Raw genomic sequence first — 19,326 nt, forward strand, 5'->3', positions numbered from 1 at the left:
GACTGCTGCGAGCTTTCCTTCTTGCAAATTTAACTAAAACAAACATAGAATCAAACTAAAGCACGGGCTGACTTACGTGGTAGTTGGTGGTGCGGGGTGCTGCTGCCCTGACCTGACCTAACCTGACCTGAACAAACCTGACCAGATCAAGGCCGGACTGGCCTTGGGTTGCGTATAACTTATTACCAATAATATTTAGAAGTGTAGGGCTAAAGGTTACTCCAATTAAATATTGATATAACTATGCAAAAGTTAAGGTGTTTCTCTGTGTAACTGTGTGTCATGTTTGTGTGTGTTTTGTGGGGTCTTTGTGCCTATAAATAACGTCACTTTCCTCCCCTCTTATTCCTTTCTTTCTCCATGTAATATATGTTAGATTTAAAACCTTAGAGTTAGACGAAAATTATATATATATATAACTGCGCCAGACGTATAGTATATATAACCCTCTCAAGTAAATGCCAAAAAGTGTCTCGCTTGTCGCTAATTTCTATCAATTTAGGTTTAGTTAGAGCTGTAGGTAGGTATTAAGTGTTAGGTATAAGGTGTGGGTATATAAGGTATAGGGTGAGTACTTATCAACTAAACGGTAATTCTATATAAGTATGCCTAACGAAGGTGTCCCAGTTATGGTTATATAAACAAAAATTTACTATCACTCAGTTGTCTCTTCATGCGTTCTGAAAAATTGCTGGTAAATTATATAACTTGTATTATTTGGTATGTAAAATGGCGGCAAAGCTAAATGCCCAAAGGAATTTCAGAGTTGGAAAGGGGCAGCACATGCAACTGCTAAACGGAGGCGACCGGTTGTCGCATCCCTGGCTCAAAAAGTGGGATCGTATTTCAAGCAAACCCTCACCAGAAGTCACCAATAGGTAGGGATTATATATTAGGGGATAGTGTGGTGGGATAGTGTATTGGGTTAGATAAGGTGGGAGGGGAGGGAGGCATTCACAGTGTCTCCGTCACAAAGCCTCACAGACAGATTGATCTTTAACCGAGATCCGATTAATATCACACCCATGGTAGTGGGTTGGATTTTAAATTTTTCTCAAAAATTTGTTCCTCTCGAACAGATATTCACAATAAAGGTTGGGGAGTGTGGTGGGGAATCCACAGTTTGGATGTGTTCGTGAAGGCATTTTTGGTTCGGGGTGGGGTTTAGACATTTTCTCAAAATGTTTGTTCTCAACGGTGTTTCACAGGGGCTGAAGAAAGGGTTTAAGCCTGGCCTAGTCACATTTTTGGTTTGGGGTTTTAGAATTTTTTATAAAAATTTCGTTCCTGTCGAACAGTCCAATCACAGTGAAGTGGGCAAACACAGTCGAGTTTTGGGCCTTCCCATGTTTAGCAGAGTTCACGCCAATGGATTCATCTTTGGGAGGGGCCGACACTCTTCTCACAGATGATTTGACGAAACTTAAGAGAATAACCTTATGGTTAGGAGTTCGTATCGAACATGGGGGGATGGGGCAGCGGGATAGTTTAACACAGTTTCTGCTGATCTTTTTTAAAGTTTAGGTTACCTAAACATTTTCTCACAGGGGGTATATCAATGTGGGGATTTACTTTCAATTCGATTAAAATTTCACAGGATTGAGAACGAATAAAAATGAAATTGGTTTTTTTGTTTGGCTTAGGGGATAATCTAACACAGTTTCTGCTGATCTGTTTTTAGTTTTTAGATTGCCTAAAAATTATCTCACAGGTCTTGCATTAAATTGGGTGTTTTTTTAATTGGATTAAAACTTCACAGGATGGAAAAGGGGCATAGAAAGATATAAATCTGGTTATAGCGAGATTTAGCGGAGGGACAATATTAGCGTTTAAGTTTCCTTAAACATGCCTTCACAGTTGGGGGTTATATCAAAAGGAGTTTTACTTTCAATTCGATTAAAATTTCACAGGCTCGAGAAGGGAGAAGGGAAAAGAATATAGAATTAAGAGGTGTTGGGGAGTTGACGGGGTCTGGGGAAGACAGATTGGTGACTTTTCCGTGCCCGAAATAAACAAAAAACAGGAAACATTGAACCGCTCTATAAATTGTTGGATGTTTGCATACCATTTAAAATTTAGAAAAATTCATCTTAAACCTACTAAACCTATCGATGGTGAGTGCCTGCATGGGTGGGGGCACCCATGGACAGGTTGTCACCCTACCTTTAGAGATCCATCACATACGGCTGCTCTGCTAGTTACGACAAAGAGAAGAAACCCTAATCATATACATACATACAAGAAGATTTTAAAAAATATCCTACGCTTAAACTTAAATAATTAAATGATCACGCTGCGCCGAAATTTGTTTTCCTTTACTGATTTTTTTTTGTGGGGTCAGGAATAACTTACAATATAAAGAGAATGGGCTTGGGGGTTCGATTGCTTGAAACACCTGTAGAGGGGAGTGTATGTACTCTGTTGCATGTGCTGCCCTGCTGCTATTTTTCAGTGAGTGGGGGTGGGTATGTAATTTTTTCTGGGTCGAACTGAATCGTGTAATGGAGAGAGAAACTTATTCGCTTGAAGGTTCGGTTCTCGTTTCGCTTACTAAAACTAGGAATAATTACCAATCGTTTAGGTAAAGATGTGCAACTTATCGATAATGTTGTTTTAATTAAATTTAGTTTTTGTAATATTACGTTTCATAAATTGTAGCAAATGTTTCGCGTTCTCCTTATCCGTATCCGTCCTTCTATTCGCCTTCAACGTCTACTCTTTTCTACTTTATTCTGGTTTTCCTTCTCTTTTGTTATTGAGCAGCACAGCATTTCTCGTGATTTGTTAAAACAATTTAATGCCTTGCCTTCAATTTCGCTAAATAAAACTGTCCTTCGTCGTGATGTAAATGTTTCCTCTTCTCCTTCGGTCTCCCGCTATCTCTTTGTTTTTATATTTCCTTTTTTCTTTTTGTTGTTCATTTTTTTTTTTGGTAATATGTATACAAATTTTTTTATAAAAAATAAAACTAAAAATTGCTTTTGTATAAAAGAAATAAACAAAACTCAACAAAAATAACAAAAAAATTTTTTTTAGTTTGCATTGTTTTCTCTCAGTGAAGGAGTTATTATATGTGTAAAGGTGTGTAAAAATGTTTGCCTGTGTGGGTGTATTAAAATCAAATGACGATCTAAAACTAATCGCAAACAACAAACAAAACTTCAACTCTTGTTTCGGTTTCAAGTTTGCTCTAAAAATTTGTTGGATATTTAGATTTTTCATAAAATGTTGCTCTTTTCTTATCTCCGATTCGCTCTGTTCTTACTCTTTCTAGGGTTACATTTCTCACGAGTAACAATCGTTATCCATCCGCTACTCCTCTGCTCCTCTCCGCACTACTCTAGTGCATGTTGAGATAATCGTTGAAGAGCTGCATGCAAGCGGCGCCTCCTGTTGGCTCCTCGTAGATCTGGGGATAGGTGTTAACCTGCGCCGCATGGCGACCCCCCAGACCGCTGACACTGTGCCGCCAGATGTTGCCCATTTCCAGAAGCTCCCCCGCGGAGGAGGACGAGTTAGAGCTGACGTCTGAAGCATCCGCCTTGGTCTGGCTGCTCTGGCTTTGGCTGTGGCTGCCGCTGTCCTGGCTGATGCTCAGGTTGGACAGGAGATCGGTGAAGATGTCGTGGGCCTGGAGGCGTTGCGCCGACTGTCCGGGCAGCTCCCAGATGTTGGGCTTGCCGTAATGTGTGCCACCACCGGCGCTGGTGTTCCAGCCATTCGAGGTAGAGCAGCCGGAGGTGGATGAGGCACCCGAGGAGCTGGTCAACGAGGCTGTCGGCGAAGCGGCATGTGGCTGCAGCTCCTTGAAGCTGGCGCTGTCCCTGAGGTGTTGACTGCTGGGCGAAGTCTGGGCCGTCCACAGCAGCGTCTCCTTGCTGTGGCTGCTGGCGGTGGGGCTGAGCGACGGTTGTGAGCCGCTGCCCGAGGAGCAGCCGCTGCTGCTGCTGCAGCCCCACAAAGCGGATATGGTGTCCGTCTGTCCCCAGGCCCCGTTCAGCTTCTGGATGTTGTTGTTGGTCTGATGATTGTGGCTGTTGTTGCTTGAATTATGGCTATTTAATAAGTTACTAATACTGCTGCCGACGCCGGATTGGCTTGAATGGTTGTTGATGGCGGTGCCGTTGGTCAAAAGGAGGGCACCTGCATCATTCCCCATCTGTTGCTGCGGATGTTGCTGCTTCTGCTGCTGCTGGTACTCTCTCAAAACATCATTCATGGAAATGATGTTGCGTTGGTAGCTGCTCACCTTCTGAGGAGCTTCAATCGAAGTTGGAGTTGGAGCAGACTGATGCTGCTGCTGATTCTGCTGCTGCGGCTGATGGTGGAAGTTGTTCATGCGGTAATTCCCTCCCTCGCTGCCCCTTTGGGGAGGAGCTGTCTGGTGCTGCGGCTGCTGATGTATTTGCTGCTGTGGCGGCTGCTGTTGCCTCCCCTGTTGCTGCTGCTGTTGGTGCTGCTGGGCATGGGGATGGGCGCCAATCAGGTCCGGGTTGATCTGCTGCTGCAGTGGGGCCGAGTAGTCGATGGCCGCATTGAAGATAGGCTGCTTCGCCGTCGAGGAGGCCGTTGGAGCACCTGTGGCACTGGCTGCTGCTACTGCGGCTGCCGTACCTGCCGGAGGCTCCAACGGGGCCTCATGTTATGCGAGCGTCGGCAACCGTGTCGCGGAGCTCTTGGCGTAGCAGAAGCTCAGCGGCTTGACGAAGTGCGTGTCTTGGGTGTTGCAGTAGGGACATGTCACCCCATGCGAGTAGTCGCTGTAGAAGCTCAGCCGCTGCTGGGGATGCATCAGCATTTTGAAGCAGTTATTGCACTGCAAAGGGAGTGGCAGAAGGCGAAAACGGGATCACACAGACATTACATGAATGGATGGATGGGTCTTCCACTGTATCGCTTAGCTCTAAGACTCACCTTGAACCTCTCGGCGCAGCAGGGCATGGCCGCGAAGATGTCGTAGGCGTACATGGTGCCGAGAACCAGGCTGGATCCATCCCAGGGTTCCTTGCAGAATCTGTGATAGGATAGACCGGATAGATGGTAAAAGTTCATCATCAAGTGCCGCTATATGCTTACCTGCAGCTGATGAGACGACTGCTGGAGGTTCCGTCCAGGCAGCTCATGCACACAGAGGTCAAGTATAGCGTGCGTCCCTCGTATTTAACCTTTAAGGGAACGGAATAAAGGACGGAAACGGAAGTTTAATACGGTGTGGAGAAACTGGTGCACCCAGAACAGGAATAACGAGAAGGAACGTGTGAGTCGCTTCTGGGGACGCGACTCTACTTATACCCGTACTCAGTCAGTATATACATTTTTGAGCATGATTTTTTTAGAATTTTAGAATTAAAAAAAAAATTTTACATTTTACATTTTTTTGCTACATTTTTTATCTACATCTCATCTACAATGTCTATTCTACATCTAACATGTAGTTTGTACAAGTACCATTTAGATTCTACATCTCCTCCGCTAGGGGTTGCTCGCGCACTGAACGCGGCAGAGTGTGCGGGAGGGGGAGGGGAAGCAACTGAAAATTATTTCATTCTGGCTATAATTATGATCCGATCTGATTCAGATTCGGCAATCTGGTAGATATGGGCATTCTCTACGATACTGCGGTTTTAGTTTTATCGTATCTTTAAAACTGTGCCTGCCACAGATTTTCGTCTTTTGTGTGGGCGGAAGGGGGCGGGGCGAAATTTTGAAATACACTTGTAGCAGTGTGATATCACATGAGTCTGGAAACCAAATTTGGTTTCTCTAGCTCTTATAGTCTCTGAGATCCAGGCGCTCATCAAGACGGACGGACGGACAGATGGACGGACAGACGGACAGACGGACATGGCTATATAGACTCGGCTATTGATGCTGATCAAGAATATATATACTTTATGGGGTCGGAAACGTTTCCTTCTCTGCGTTGCACACATCCATTTTTACCACAAATCTAATATACCCCTTAACTCTTTTTTGAGTACGGGTATAAAAAGGGGGCGGAACCTGCCGCATAATTCAACAAACGCCAAGGGCCCAGACACACAAACAATGAGAAATTATTGCGGGAGGAAATTGTGAACTAAGGAGGAAACGAATACGGGACTACCCTTTATCGAAAAACCACTATCGGAAATCCACTATTACTGCAGCATTAAAGCAATAATTTATTCAATTGTTAACTTTTTACTTCCTTTAAAATACCGTTTAAATGCATTCTCTGCCAAACAGACTGCCAGAGCCCGACTCTCCCTTTCGGTTAGTGTATCGTGTGTCAGTAGCGCCAACTTTCCAATCTTTACAGAGGGGGTGGGGCTGCGGAAGTCTTTTGGAACTGAGCGCATTTTTCCATGCCGTACAAAAGGACAGAGCCAGTGGCAGAGACAACGCTGCAGTGACACTGGCAGGGGGTGCGGGGCAATGCGACGCGACATAATAATTTCAAATAAAATGCAAAATGCATAAACTTGGCCAGGAGATTGGTGCCACTGCCATTGCCTCCACCTCAGTCGCCCACGAACCACAAAGAGAAGCAGAGTCAAAGTCAGGGGGAAAGGAGGACGTGGAGAAGGAGGAGCACTTCCCGACAGTCATGGACCTGGGCCAGTGCCACTGCCAGGAGGGAGCCAATCCCAGGAGCGGCAGCTGGCAATGAATTATAAATCCAGGGTTAAATTAAAGCCCAGCAGAGGAAAAAGAGGTATAACGAGGAGTGGCCAGGAGAGGGGGAGGCTAGGAAAAGACTATAGAAGCGTAGGTCGTGCGTGCCCCGGCCACACTGCTGCACTCCACCATGCAACAATGCAACAGACTGCATCTGCAGTTGGCCGGGCGTAATTATGGAGACTGAAATGGGTCATAAATTGCACCGAAAGAGAGACAGAAAGGAGTGGCATCCAGAGAGGGAGATGGAAGACGCTGGTATAGAAGAGCAAGAGCTGCTGCCTCTCCACTCTAATTGCTGCTGAAAGTATACGCTGGTGGGACACGTGGGTGAGTGAAAGCCGCGTGGCAGTTTGGCGGCGTGGGTGCCACATCAGCCATCAGCCACATTGGACAATCACAAATGACGAAGAGGGACAGCAGGAGAGGGGGAGAGCGGGACAGATCATAACTCACCTCGATACAGCCGCTGGAATGCTGCTTGGGGCTAAGGAAGAAGGAGCCATCGACCAGGGGATAGCGGTCGAACACGAGCAGGGGCTCTTCGCACAGAATACAGGACACACGGCTCATATGCGACGTAGCCAAGGATGATAGGATGAAGAGACGCGTCTCGTCGTTTCCATGGTTGCCCTCGTCCTCGATCTGGAAAGAGAATGGCAGACATATAGCAAATGTTATAGTACGATACGAGTACGAGATGTTGCAAGTTTAGTCAACCCAACATAACTAAGTAGGTAAAATTCTTTGCTTATATTTATTGTTTAGGGATCTCCCAGTGGCACGAACAACACCACAATCATCTCCCATTTTTTTGTTCTACAACTTTGTGGACGCTCCCGCACCATTGTTCCTGCTCCGAAGGTGGCTAGGCGGCTGCGTCCAATGAACATTTCCAATATATGTGTGCAGTGGGACTCACGAGCCACAAGCGGGCGAGTCGGGCGTCTAAGCGCCAACAAATGAACCATAAAATCCAAACGTGCTCTGCCACCCAAAGGGGGAATGGCATCGGGATCCGTTGTCTAAGCCAAAGTGGCTAACACGTTGCCTAAATTGAATGCACACAAATACAAGCACAAACACACTCACACAGGAGCATAACCAGGTAAGACCAGGACCAGGACCAGACCAGGCCAATTCCCAAATCGATAATCAATATGGCGAGCCAGTAGTCCCTTCTCCCTCTTATTTTCTCTCTTTGTAATAAAGCCGTCAAAGAGCTAGGGCCAAAACTGAAGCTAGAGCCAAAAGGTGTTGAAAGGATCTATGGGACCTACAATGCTACCAACTAACTAGCAACTAACCCAATGATGAAGGAATAGTATTTGTGACTCAATTCGGCTAGCCCAGCACCTGACCAGACGTAATAACGGCACACACATACACAGATAGACAATGAGCGAGAGTGAGAGGCAGACAGTTGAATAATTTAGTGAAATTAAACGAAACAAAGCCAAAGGACACGTAGCCCCAATCAATTGCAGCTCGGGAATGTCTCTGGGACAAGTTTAATGCACTTTTAATAGGATCGGGTAAGAAAGAGCGGGAGAGAGGAGTAAAAGGTAGTTAGGGGATGGGGATGGGGCAACGCTTTAGCTATAGAGTAATCTTCAGCTTAAGCCGGAACTCAAGTACTTTCCCTAAACAACTTTTCTCTCTGCCGCAACTTTTGCTAATATTTGCCAAGAACTTTTGTTGCGGCACACACACACAAAGGAAGTTGGAAAGAGGGAAGGGGGAGGGGTGTAACGAGAACTCCACCTTGAAGATGACACTCTGCCACATACCCCTGCTGCTTCTCTTCTTCGGCAAACAAACTCGGAGAAAATAATCAACAAATGAATATTTGCACGGGACCATTGCAATTGTCTTAGCCCGTTTCTATTTGCCCTGCCACCACTTGGGAGGCTCTTGGGGCCGTGGCTCATAAATCTTGGCAACAATAAAATCAACTTTCAGCCTTTTGGCCCAACAATGTTGGAGCAACAGATTCGATTAATGAATGTTTGTTCACTCAAAACCAGGGGGATGCCAGGATATCGCCTGGTAAGCGATATCCAGAACAATTTTCACTCACTAAACAAAAGAATCTCTGCACTAGAGAGGCGCTGTCCTGCCCGTCCGGGGGAAAGCAATTAAGTTGATTGCTGAAGGAGGATAGAGAATGGGCTGAAGGGGAAGCTGGACTATTTGTGGGTGAGTGGCGGTCAAGGGGGAGCATCCATGAAACACAATTGCGTGTCTAAGATGACGAACAACAGCCATTACAATAACCCAGATAGCGGCAACAATCGTTCCGCTTTTCTGTATCGCTGTCTGCCAAAAGGATACATGCCACACACATGCATTCTATCAAAGTCCTCTGCCTGTGTCGGGGTTTTCTCTTGTATTTTTCCATGAACAGTAAACATTTCCCTCTTTCATGGAGGCTACGTGACGATTTGCTAATTTCTGGCAGACCCTTACTCTGATCCTACTCCACAGGGAGAGGGGGAGGACGGTCGTTGGCCTGTGGCAAAGGATTGAGGCATCCCAAAATACTCTTCATAATTTATGAGAGTCGCGTGTAGAAAGTTTTGGCGAATTTTCATAGGGAGCCACCGCAGAGACACAGGGAGGCAGAGAGAGACTGCAACTTCTCAGAATTAAAAGCATGAAATTATTATTGCTGAATTGTGATCATTGCCGCCATCTTTTCATGGCTCTCCCGCTGTCTTTCTCTTTCACTTTTCAGGGGAGAAAGAGAGGGCAAAAGTCAAAAGTCGAAGTGCAATAAACTCGAGGACAGAAATAATCCAGCATACAGCATGGGTCGCATCCAGTGGCAGTGGCACTAATGAAGCCATTCAGTTGTCATTTCCTTTGGCTTGCATCGGACGCATAAATCAGGCGGCGTTGGCCGCATTTCCTCTCCAATCCTCCTCCCCCGCCTGTAAATATCAACACACAAACTGTGACTCGAACTGTGCCACAAATCAAAAAGGTTTCAATTTGGGAGTTGGGAGCTCTGGCCACACCCCGAACCGTTCCAAAAGACAATGGTGCTCCGTTCCAACTATATTCCATTCAATTCAATTCCATTTGACTTAGATTCAAAGTGCTTTGCTTTTCATAAACACATTAAACTAAAAGGCATTTCGATGGTATGGTCTATATGGCTATGGCCCCTCCCTATAGGGTTGTCCTTTCATCCTAGCATGCAGCCTCGGGGGTGTGGCAAGTGCTGCGGAAGCTGGTGATAATCCATTAAAAATTTTTGCCATAAATATCTCTCACTCGGAGCATTTCTATCCACTAAATTATGTCGCCCATTCCTCCCCTTTTGGATCCCTGTATTGACTTGTATTTCTTCTCCGCCTTAGCTTATGCAAAAGTTAATAAAAGTGTTTAATATTCCAATATTCATTTCTTGGCATCTGCAAAGAAGTCGCCTCTTTAAGCTCCTTATTCACATATTCCTTCCACTCATAAATGAATGTTCTCGGGATGTGCGTGTGCATGGGTGTAATCATGAGTGTTTGTGCAGACAGAAAGCAAACATATGTGAGCCATTCTGGCCCCTCCCCTCATTGACTCACCTTAAAGACAGCTGGAAAAATCCTCATTAGAGAGGCTGCCACAACTGCTGCAGAACTTCTGCTGTGGGCGTAGAAAGCTAGTTTATTAACCCGGAAAAACTATTCATTTACCCCTCTTTTGGAGAGGGGGATTCTCCCATCATTCTCAATTGTCAATTGTGTGTGGAAATTGAAAAATTGTCCAGGAAAAGCGTGCATTAAATGGTTTCTTCAATACTTTCGGAGGAGACTCCGTAGGCGTTTCAAAAGACAAAAGAAATTGCAGAATAAATTTGAAAATTGTCAAAGAGAAAACAAACTCTACGTGTGGGCTGATGGTTTGATGGGCGTGGTGGCTAGGTGCTTAATTTAAACAAGTTGACAGTCGCATTCACAGTGCCACTCTGCCACATTGCCACGTTGTGGCAGAGATAGAGAAGGAGAGACAAGACACTTTGATCAATGGGCCAGATGTGACCTGGCTGGCAGATTAGGAGTTAAAGCCAATGACAAGCCAGCAACAATGGCAATAAGTAGGAGGCACATAGTACGAGGCATGTGGCATGGGCAGGGGGTAGGGGTAGGGCGTACACGACACGACACTGACAATGAAATGAAATGGCAGTTCCTCCTGTGCCAGATCCTCCTCCCTAAAGCGAAGAAGGAGGGGATGGATGGATGGCGGGACGGGATGGGAGCACTTTTATAAATGAAATGGAGTAATAATATTTTGCGACAACAAATGCAGCAGCAGCCAGGGAACAGCAACAGCAGCAATGACAATGACAACTCTGGCGGAGCAAAGGGGCGGAATGAGGGATAAAGAATTGCATACGCCTGGCGCAGCTGTGGCAGGATTGAATGAGCACCAGAAGAAGGCGGAGGAGCCTTGCCAACAATGCACGCAAGCAACAAGGACAGCCAGCCACAGCAAACATGGCAGACAAACAAACATTTCAATAAATTCAAAAAGCACCCAAGAACCAGAGCCAGACAATGAAAAACTCAGCTGTGGAAAAACAAGCGAAAGGAGTGCTAAGCCAAGCCACAGTCAAAGGGAAATGCAGAAGCAGCGGCTGCGTCAGGAGACAGAGGAGGACAGGAGCCAGGACTCCACTCTGTTGTACAACTGTGCAGTGGCTTAAAATCTTGCTACACCAGAGTGTCCAAAATGAAGGGGCGCCTCGCATTGTTTTCCACTGAAAATCTCATGTCATTTGCACTTAATTCAAATGCGCGACACAATTGCGGAATAAAAAGGCAGGAATATCTATGGGGCACCATCTGGAAGGAGTAGAGATTCTATGGTGGGAGAGATTCACAGATTATGTTGCATATCGAGACAAACAGAGGGACAGGGCATGACTTGCGCTATAAATTCACTAGGCCGCAGCATAAAGTGTTTGATAAGCGCAGCAGTTCAAGGAACTTTTCTGCAGTACTCATCTCCGCCATCCATGTCTTGGTCACTCCAATGACCTATCCTGTGCAGTCCTAAGCATGTCCTTTGATAAGCAAATTTTTCATTTTCCATTAGCCAAAAGCTCTCCGGACTCCCCCCAAAGCGGCTCTTGCTCGGACATTCCTTCGCCTTGACCTTTAAATATCAATTTGCAAATAAATTATGCTTGCCCTTTTCTTCTGTTCTGCTTGGATCGTACTCTGAACTGGACCTCTTATTCCTCATTCCCCATTCCTGCCATTATTTATGGGGCATTCAATGTGCTGTGGCATAATGGCTTTCGATTGGCCAAAGATCCCGTATTCGTACGATATATACTTATATGTGGGATATACATGTAAGTATACGTATACTTGTATGGGAGGAGTCATGAAGGAATAAAGGGAGCAGCGGATTCAGAATCAAAAACAAAAACAAATGCAATTTCCAATTTCATTTTTTGTTCGCCTTTAAGTATGCTTTGCCTTTTTAACAGTTTATTGAACTGCATCCTGAGGAGGGGTCCTGCGACGGGGACTGTGGCTCCCTTCCTTCCTTCCTTTTAAACCCGATTCCGGAGCATAACAATTATTTTTATATGAAAAGCAAAAGCAAAAGAAGCAAATTTTAAAGGCACTCGCCCCCAGACATTCGCCAGACATTGATGGTTATTGGATCTGCCGAAGGATATAACAGGACACACCCTCTCCATTCAAGGCTGCGCCTTAAGCAAGCAATTTAAATGCATTTGCTGGCAGCTAATAGTTTTATTATGGCCTCCGAACAAGGGGTGACTCCTAGAACGTAATTGTTTAATTATTTTTTAAGGCTCTGCTCCTTTCCGCTTCTTGTTGCTCCTTCTGCACTCTTTCCCAACTACAGATTCCGAGTGCATTTTACGGAGTCACAGTACATTGCTTTGATTCGAACCTAATCCTCCCCGATCCCCCATTAGCTGGCAGAAACTAAGCGAACTGTAAGCCATTTCCCCCTAACAGGAAGGATAGAGAGGGAGCGGACAAGTGTATCCTCTTTGGTGTAATTTCTTCCACTTAACTTAATCCCCATGATGCTTTAAGGGCAACGCAAACGTATGTGTATTGGCCCTAGCAGAGCAGTGAGTTTCTGCAAGCACTTATCCAAGTCACGAATGTTTGTATTTTTTTATTTTTCGTGGCTTATCAACTGGCGAACGGTGCGTGTTATGTCGAAGCACAGATAGATCCACTGAGTTAACTCTTTGTTTCCTTATGTATCTGTCATTAGGAGTGTTACGATAGGAAAGCAGACGAAAGATAGGGATACGATTTGTAAAAGGAAAGTGGCAATAACCACAATTTCCGCACTGTACCTGAAAGATCTTGTACTGGAATCAGGAGATCTAACTCTTTGGGAAGGGTTCTCTGGGAGCTAACCGCTCGCTGGATGGGAACTGCTCTGCTGGGAACTGAAGCTCTGTAGCCTACACTTCTTATCGAGCACAAGAATCAATGAACCCCAACTGAACGAGACTCTAGTGTGGGGTCTGGGCCGATAAGTGCTGTCAACAACAGAAATAGTCAACGGAACGACGAAGGCAGGCCATTTTGTTTGCCATTTTCTACAATAGTTGCGTCTTCGCTAGAGTTGGAGAGAGTGCCGCAGATAAGAAGCAAGTGGGAGTCAACAAACTGTATTTGCCACCAATTGATCGCTGAATGGGCCGGTAGGGGCGGAGTATGAGGGGAGGGGGCCAACCCAGAGGGAACGCATTTGAACCTAATTAAATTTCTGTTTCTGTTTTCCCGCTTTTCCATTGCCTTCTACTGAAATTTTTATCGCTGCACCGAGAAATTGCATGGAATGGCATTCGTTTGGAGCGCATATCTTTATAATTGCGAAAAGCCAAGCTGAAAAGAAAAGCTTATGCAAAAAAAAAAAAAACTAAAGCAAATGCAGAGGGACAAGAAGGAACAACAGAAGGAGACAGACGTCTGGATTTTAATTACAGTACAAAACGAGGAAAATAGCAGACCCAAAAGCGTGCAAATTCAAACCTCAGTGAAAAGTTATCAGCGAAAAGGAAGGAGGCGGAGAAAAGGGAAAAAGGAGCATAGGGAGTGTGAGAAAGTTTTGATTAAAACAAAAGAGACAGAAAACGAGAAACAACTTTTTCTTGAAATCGACAGGACATTCACTTGCCGTGGATACGATAGGCAGACGCTGAAAAAAGTTAAAGGATTCCATTCCCAAATGCAATGCACCATCTCATTTGCCACTGTTCCATTTCGCATTTCTCCCGCAATGGAATCTTACGAAGAAAACGATGGGAAAACTTTAACATTTTCAGGTTAAAGGTTGCCGAAATAATATAATTAAAAAGCTGGCTTTGCTCTGGTCTTTGCTCCAAACAACAGCAGTTTATAGACCCCAACACCAGAGGGGTGTGGTATGTAGCGTGGGGCGTGCGCAAGGTGGCAAGCATACAAAACGCAGCCAGACGCAGACAATGAACCAACACACACCCACACACAAAATACGCATATAATGAAAATGTCAAAATAAACACGACATTAAAAACCACCAATCCTCGACTTCACCTCCTACTGCCCGTCTCACACTACTACTTGCAGAAAGCAGACAGAGACGCAGACAAACAGAAAGTAAAAGAGACAGACAGAAGGAGAGGCAGAGAGAGAGAATGAAGCCACTGCACTCGACACCGCTTTAAAGGCCAATAAATGGCAAAAGTTGAGTCCTTGTTGAGCTGCACCTCAGTCCTCCATGTGGTTGCACGGTACGCGGCACCACTCGACAGATGTGAGCTCGTCTTCAGGGTTGAAGAGGAAGGGGGAACAAGTTCCAAAGAGGTAGCAGTGTGCTTGTTTGATTAAATACAACTGACATAACTCTCTGATCCAACAGAACACCAAGAGTTTTCAGGGAAAATCTCGGTAGTTCCTCCTTCTGTAGTTCCATTCCCCCCTTGAACTAGTTTCCCTATTTTCCCAGCTCTGAAATATAATCCCAGACACACTCAACCCAAACACTGATAGTCTGATATCTTCCGCTACTGCCACAAATACTTACTTGTGCTCATCAAGAGCGCAAATCGTGCCACAAAAGAACAAAACCAGAGCCAGCTCCTCATGCCCAATGCCCCATCCTCTCTACCTTCTGTGGCGGCTGTTTCACTTTTCAAGGTGTCAGTAACATCATCGCTAAGTATCTTTCGAGGGGTACAAAGACAGAACAGAACAGGAGCACGAAGTGCTCGTCCTTATTAGCATTTTTAATTAAAGAGCAGCGTATGAGCGGCAAGGATAATGACACCTGCCACACAGACAGGAGTCGAGAGAGAGCTCTGTGGTAGCGAAGGGATAACCGAAATGGAAAGTGCTCTCCTTTCTACGCCCCCATTCCCTCCTCCATTGACCATTGGTCATGTAAGCTGCATGTTTAACGGCAATTAGAGAGAGAGAGAGTGCGACTGCTTCTCCTCCAGCCCAATAAGCCAGACAGAAGGAGCGGCAGCGGTGGCGATGAAGCTTCTATTAAAAGTGAAAACATTTACATTAATAATTAGCCATGCCCTGGACCCCTCCTCTCCAGCAACAGCACTTTGTTGGACACTAAAAACTTCATCAACTTTCGGGGCGCACACAGAAACGGCAATTAATCAGGGTCCAAAAAGGGGGATGTACGCTCTACGCGGGTTAAAAAACTGTTCCTCCGCCAAGTTGACAGTTTAACTGAGAAAACAAGGTGCGATGAGTGCTCGCTCAGCCGTAGGACAGGGGACACGAGACACTCGGATGGATTCAGGGAGAGAGGCCACAAGTTGAACAACCAAAAACAGAAATCAGCGCAGGACAATGACCATCCAGACACAAGGATTCAGGAGGAGGAACAGCTGCTGTCAACGGAAAATGAAAATGATTTAAAGCACATGCTAGCGTTAGAACTAGGGACATCCCCTCATTTCTCACACTTTCTCCAAAACTTAGAGATAGATCCACACTTTCTCCATCTCTAAAAAAAACTTTCTCTTGTTGCTCTCGCAGCCAAAGCTTTTGTCAAGTTTTTCATGTTCTTTTTGAATAGCTTCAAGTCCAGAGCAAAAGCAGAAGGACAGAAACAGCAACAGGAGCAGCACTTTTTTGGCCAATTTCTGATTGCGTTTGTGAATTTTTCATTGCATACATTGGACGGCAGGAAGCCAAGGATTTCCCTCGTGTGGACTGAACTCCATTTTGGTAATTAAACTAATGAACATTCGAGTTCTGGAGACCAGGAGGAGCTCCTTTCTCGAGATTGCATGGAAAAATGCTTACAAATTGCACGCAGGAAGGAGGACGAGGAGTCCGAGGAGTGGCCAGAGTCCAGACCAGACATTAAATACAAATTCCTGCCCCTTACAGGTGCAGTTATTGTTGTTGGTAGGGTATACCACAAGAGCCACAAATACGAGTACCTACATATACATGTGTATGTATTTATGTATATTGTGAGTTTTCCAAACAGCAAACCACAGAGTAATTAAATTGCAAGCTCCTCAGATGCCTCCTTCAGGGTAGACTTTGGACCCAGGACCCGGCATCCGATTGAAGGGCGAATTTTGAACTTGTTGAAAGTGAGACAGGAGGTTGGGGCACGCATGTCGAGCGTTGAGCCCTCTCATTCAGGATAATTTCATTACACTCAAACAGAGAACAGACAGACAGAAACCCAGAGAGAGGCAGCGTGAAGTAGAGAGAGGGAGAGGTAATAAGATTCCCACAACATGAAAAAAATCTGTAAAAATCTGCAGACACAAAACAAGTAAAGGGCGTCTTATGGCGTGGAGGCGTGGCTTACTGCCTCGATAATTAATTTTGTGCCATTTCTCCTTTCGGGGATCCTTTTGAGCCCCTGCAATTGTGCACTACGTTTCAGAATGAAGGACTTGAGCTTCTTATGGGTAATGAACAGAAAGGAGCAAACAATGCTCTCCAGAGGGTAAAGCTGGGGCATGGAGGATACATATGTACATACATATGTATACATATGCCAAAAGGTAAAAGACGAATCAAAAACCAATAAAAGGCAATAAAGGAGAGGCGCTTCAAGGCAGCGGGGGAAACAGACACAGAGTTCAACGCACTGCTCAGCTCTGCTTTTCTTCCCGCCTTTCTCTTCGACGTTTTTTCTCCATTTTTTTCGTTATTTATTTAAAAGAAGCTTAGGGGCGCCTCAAAGAAGCAGGGGGACGGGGATGGAAAACGCATAAATTTCGTTAGCTCTGCAAAAATAAAAGGGAAATCCATTCAAGGATACGAAAACGCGTTAAGTGCGCCAAATAAAAAGAGGAGAGAGCATAGAGAAAGGATTTCTCTCTAGCGATATTGCAAAGTTAAATCAATAAATAAAGCATCAGGAGAAGCTCAAGTGGAGCGGTGGCAGTGGCAAGGGCACGAGTGGCGCCCCATCAACGTCATTAAATCAATGCTGCCTGTCGTTGCCAGCCATAGATAACGACCAGCAGAAGCAGGAGGAGGAGAATGAGAAGCAGCAGAAGGACAATCTAGAGGAGGCGCATCAGAGACAATGACAGCAACGATGGCGACGACGATGCAGCGACAGCGAAAGTTTGCCAAGAGACATTAACACAAACGGCAGAACTGGAGAAGGGAAGCGGACAGAAGAGAAGAGAGAATTCAGGGACAGGAACCGGGAGATGGTAGACACCAGACAGAAGGTAGAGCCACATTAAGGAAAATTCACTCCAAGAGGAAGTATTTCCCACCATAAGGAATACCCACTGTATCCCAGGAGAAGGAGACCGTCGACAAGTGTCGTCTGCTGAGAGATGTTGTCAGCCAAGTCGCGACAATGCCAAAAACACAATTGGGGCGTGTCCAATACCAGTCGGAGGAGGAGTGGCAGGAGCAAGTGTCGGAACAGGTGGGGAAGGTGGCAAACAGAGCGACTAGAAGATGGCCAGAGAATAATCCCTCAGAGGCGGAAGATGTGAGAAGCCTTCTCTCGAGACAAACTCAATTGTTTTTGTGCAAAGCCAAGGCAAATTTTGATTGAATTGCAGACAAGCGGAGAAATAAAGAAGGGAGGAGCAGAGGAAGGAGGAGTCCAGAAATTGTTGATGGATTAGGCACCATACAACGTCAGGAGCCACATTAAATCTTAAAGACTGGAAGGGTACTCATCTTTGGGATCCTCAGATCCTTACAAATTTCTCAGGCTATGGCTTCCTTCTTCTTTCCAGGGTTAAGTTTATTGATTTGCCACTTGCCATATTGTGTCCTTGAAGCAGCTGAAGGAAGTGAAACCAACCCAAAACAAAATGAAACGGATCGAATCGAAGCTAAAGCCAAAGCCGCACGTGACCGACCGTCCAACCATAGGCAGCCACCAGAGCGGAAATGTTTGTCTGCCCGTCTGTCCCTCTTTCCCTGTCTGACTATGGGCCCAAACAAATCCAGACAAGTGGAGAAAGAAGAAAAAGTAGGGGCATATCAATGTAGATGGGCGATAAGGCGTCAAAGTGCCAACAAAGTCAATAAGCAAAATGTTTGTGGTGCAAAATGTTCTGCTGCTCGAAGCCGACGGCATTGAAATCCTTTAATGTGCTGTTAACGATAAGCCAAGGAGCAGAGCAGGGAGCATGAAATAGTGAATGGGTAGGGTCTATGCAAAGGACTTTTGGCCAAAACTAGCTGAAAAACGAGCAGCGAATATTAAAACAAATAAGCCAGGACATAATGGACTGCCCCAGGACAGAGACAGAGACGGAGATATAGCCATAGACAGTGTCTCCTCTCCCTTTCCCTGTCTGTAATATTTGTGGAAAGCGCAGGACTCGACCCATGTCAAATAAGTTAAACAGACATGAAAGGCTCCACTGTCCCTACAACCCACAAAACAGAAATAAAAAACAGAAAGTGGACACAAGGGAAAAAGGGAGACTGAGAAAGAAAGACAGAAAGAATGTGAGAGAGGGGGATGTGCTGCAAGCTTAGGGAGAACAGGGAAAAAAAATTGCAGGGCAAAAAAAAAAATAGAAAAGGATTGAAGTTGGTCAATGACTCTACAAAGTCTGGCAACGGACGACCAACAAACCAAACTGAAGTTGAAGATTTGCCAAAACACGAAAAATAAAATAAAATGTATGAGAGGAGAGCAGCCAGAGCAACGGATGCGACTAATTGGTGCTAACTCGAAGCTTTTGGCAGTGAAAAATTAATGAAAAAATATGTGAATACTGCAGGGTCTCCTCCAGGTCCAGGTAGGTAGGGACATGCCCAGCATGTGTGGAGTCGGAGTGCAGTCGGTTCGATGAACTTTACCTTTAGCTGCTCGTAAAAATCAATAGGCGGACAAGGCTTCCCAGGTTCCTGCTTCCTCATTCCCTCTTCCCAGTCCCTGGTTCCGTCTCTGATTTTAAAATACATTTTTAAATTTCTCTGTCTGACCGGTCATTCCATCTCCCTCTCGTCGTCTCTCCCCCCCCTTGTTCTCTTGTAATGAAATGAGCATCAAAAGCACTTTAACATCAGCATCATCATCAGCTTCAACATCATGCAAAAATGTTTCGACAACCGCTTATGAATGAATGAATGAATGAACGAACGAATCAAAGGCATCCAACAAGAAACACTGAATGGGAACTCAACTCCCAGACTCACTTCA

General features: G+C 45.3%; 1 protein-coding gene across 1 annotated transcript in view; it reads right to left on the bottom strand.

Annotated features, from left to right (window-relative positions):
• Positions 1-2,966: 2,966 nt before the first annotated feature.
• The window catches only part of LOC111066538 (headcase protein), a 76,807-nt gene continuing 60,447 nt past the window's right edge, over positions 2,967-19,326 (bottom strand). Inside the window, 4 exon segments of the mRNA XM_022355245.2 lie at positions 2,967-4,816; positions 4,915-5,014; positions 5,077-5,165; positions 7,117-7,305. Coding sequence (XP_022210937.2) covers positions 3,341-4,816; positions 4,915-5,014; positions 5,077-5,165; positions 7,117-7,305 — 1,854 coding nt within the window. The 3' untranslated portion in view covers positions 2,967-3,340.

Source organism: Drosophila obscura, unplaced genomic scaffold (assembly GCF_018151105.1).
Source record: "Drosophila obscura isolate BZ-5 IFL unplaced genomic scaffold, ASM1815110v1 contig_150, whole genome shotgun sequence".
NCBI classification, from domain to species: Eukaryota; Metazoa; Arthropoda; class Insecta; order Diptera; family Drosophilidae; genus Drosophila; species Drosophila obscura.